The sequence below is a fragment of the Volvox carteri genome (genome assembly GCF_000143455.1).
Source record: "Volvox carteri f. nagariensis unplaced genomic scaffold VOLCAscaffold_169, whole genome shotgun sequence".
Taxonomy (NCBI): domain Eukaryota; kingdom Viridiplantae; phylum Chlorophyta; class Chlorophyceae; order Chlamydomonadales; family Volvocaceae; genus Volvox; species Volvox carteri.
The window spans coordinates 41426-44372 of NW_003307712.1; the positions used below are offsets into that span (position 1 = coordinate 41426).

Sequence of the window (2947 nt, forward strand, 5' to 3'; positions counted from 1 at the left end):
TGGAGGGGAATCACGAGAAGCACAATCGAAGAACGTGTAGGAAACGCGTACGGCATTTGTTTCGGAGCGGAATCGAATGACGCGTCGAAGCGCACATCGAAATGCACGCTAAAGCTTTGCAGGCTGAATTGCGCACCGAATTACGCATCCAGACCCGCGTGAATCGTGCACTTCGGCTTCGGATTCGGCGGGCGCAAGCGTGTGCTTCGGCCAAGCATTTGAATCGTACGCAAGGTTCACAGTCGAATCCCGCAAAAAGGTCGTTCACATAACGAGCACCGAATTAAAATAAAGAGAAAAAAATAAAGAGAAAAAAAAAGAGAAAAAAAAGTGCGCGAACATCGCGCTCAGGGTTGAACCGACGACTTGGTGGACAGACGGAGAGACGGAACGACGGACAGACGGACGCCGGATCGGCCTAAGGCCTCCGCTTTCCTACTTCGTAGGAGCTACGGCGAGGATTCGACTGTGAACCTTGCGTACGATTCAAATGCTTGGCCGAAGCACACGCTTGCGCCCGCCGAATCCGAAGCCGAAGTGCACGATTCACGCGGGTCTGGATGCGTAATTCGGTGCGCAATTCAGCCTGCAAAGCTTTAGCGTGCATTTCGATGTGCGCTTCGACGCGTCATTCGATTCCGCTCCGAAACAAATGCCGTACGCGTTTCCTACAGGTCCGTTCTTCGATTGTGCTTCTCGTGATTCCCCTCCTCACTACGCGGAAATACTTTCCAGCAACGAGCACCGAATTAAAATAAAGAGAAAAAAATAAAGAGAAAAAAAAAGAGAAAAAAAAGTGCGCGAACATCGCGCTCAGGGTTGAACCGACGACTTGGTGGACAGACGGAGAGACGGAACGACGGACAGACGGACGCCGGATCGGCCTAAGGCCTCCGCTTTCCTACTTCGTAGGACCTACGGCGACGGACAGACTAGAGCGCGCTGTTCGCGCGAGAGGGCCGTAGCTCCGTCGTTGAATCGCGCGGGCCACTATATGCTGTTTTGCTGAGGGCCGTATCGGTCACACACACAACACAACAAGTATATATATATACGAAGGCGGAAGGAGGCTGAGCTTGCAGAGGGTAGCCCGCGCTGAAGCGCTCGCGCGGGACTCGAACCCGCAGGGGGCTCCACACAGACATTGATGGGCAGTTCCCCATTCCTTCCCGTAGGGAGCGAGCGTGTCGTCCGGGGTATTCCCCTTACCCCGGACGCTGTCATTTAACGCCGTACAGTGGCGGGTCGTGGCTTCAACTGTCAACTAGCCTTGTCAACTGTCAACTAGCGGGTCCAGCGGGTTTCCAACTGGCGTGCATGCTGGAACTCGGTGGTGTACCGCTGCTCCGTTTCGCGTGCTGCCTGCTTCAGCAGGCGCAGGTTGGCGGCCAGATCCGGCTCGAGCTTGGTTGCGCTGAGGAATTGTTTGATGACCTTCTTGCGCTCGTGTGGCGTGGTATAAAGTGGACGTAGCAGACGGACGTGGTCCAACGTCTTAAAGCGGGTCAGCAGCACATACAGGGTGGCACGCTGGCGGGCAGGACTTGTCGATGGGCGGAGGTGCACGGCCATGCTGCCGGGCCTCTTCGACGGTCATGTCCATGACGCAGTGTTCTGTTCCGTGGACGAAAGGGTCATAGTACGGCGAGGGATACCACATGGCGCACAGTGCGTATGCAAGGGCCAGCGCTCGGCAGTTGGGTCCGTTGAACAGTGCCTGAAGACGCTCGACTGCAAATGCGGCCACATGTGCGACACCGTGGATGTGCAGGGCAAGGCGGCCGCTCTGTTCCACCTTGACCGCCACCTCAAACGTGAGCCCGCAGAAGCAGTGCGGGTTGGTCTGCTGCATGGCGCCTGGCGCAAACCCAAAGAGCTCTTCCACCAGAACCTCCTTGGTGGCCACCAGCAGAGCGGCGCAACTGTACGGGTCATCCTTCACACGCCGCCACTTTTCCACCGTGCTCGGGATATGCTGCGGTCGTCCGTCATCGTCGAAGTCCAACACCTGTCCGGATGCCACGACTGCACAAGCTGCATGCATATCTGCCGGATTAACGGTGAAGAACAGCGGAGGCCAGCCAATGGTGAGGGCGGCTGCACGCATTTTGGAGCGGGCGCCGTTGTAATATGCGTCCGTAAGGTCGAGGCGCAAAGTACTGAGGCGGGCCCCCTCCACCAGCGCCTTAACCAGCGGTGATTGCTGTGTAAGCAGCTGCCGCCGCTGCGAGTGCCGATACGGCAGCGCCAGTATGGTGCCCATAGCACGGATGACATCACGCGGCACACGCGCCGCTGGTTCACCAAGATGCGGCCGCATGTTCATGGTAATTCCCACCTGCGCCATGCTTTCGTGGCGCACGCAGATGTCGTACATGCGTGCCAGCAGCATGAGGTTGCCGCCGAATTGCGTCCGCGGCACGCGGTGCAGTAGGTGGCGACAATATGCCGGAAAAGACATGCCGCGGGGGCGCTGACCAGAAAAGCCGTATGGGAAGGACTGGGGGAAGCAAAGGGTGAGGATGGCGGGATGACGGTCATCCAGCACGTGGCTGTCACGACCACCAGCCGCAAACGCAATCCGTGCGCGGCCAGTCAGAAGGTCCTCCACTCGGCCTGGGAAGCGGTCGATTTCACTGCCATCATCACCAACATTCGACGGCTGCGGCAGGATCAGCTCCAGTTCGTCCAGAGTGGCAGCTGCCGGATCAACTGCATGATCAGACGACAGATGCACAAGAGCTGGGTCAGAATGCACGATGTGGCAGGCAATACGATCAGCCAGCATGGTACACGCGGCGGTAGACGCAGCACACGGCGTGTACATATGCTGGACAGAAGTGAAATCGAATCGCCTCAGACACGAGCGAAAACGCGTTTAGCCCTATGGGCAGCCAAGTGAGAGAACGCACGCACCTGGTGGACCTTCAACTGGCTGATCAGCAGG

At 57.8% G+C, this 2947-nt stretch overlaps 1 protein-coding gene across 1 annotated transcript in view; it reads right to left on the bottom strand.

Annotated features, from left to right (window-relative positions):
* The window catches only part of VOLCADRAFT_100841 (uncharacterized protein), a gene marked incomplete at both ends in the record, with an annotated part of 8321 nt that overhangs the window by 2814 nt on the left and 2560 nt on the right, over nt 1-2947 (bottom strand). The window contains one exon of the mRNA XM_002959347.1: nt 1520-2712. Coding sequence (XP_002959393.1) covers nt 1520-2712 — 1193 coding nt within the window. The remainder of the gene's footprint in view (nt 1-1519; nt 2713-2947) is intronic.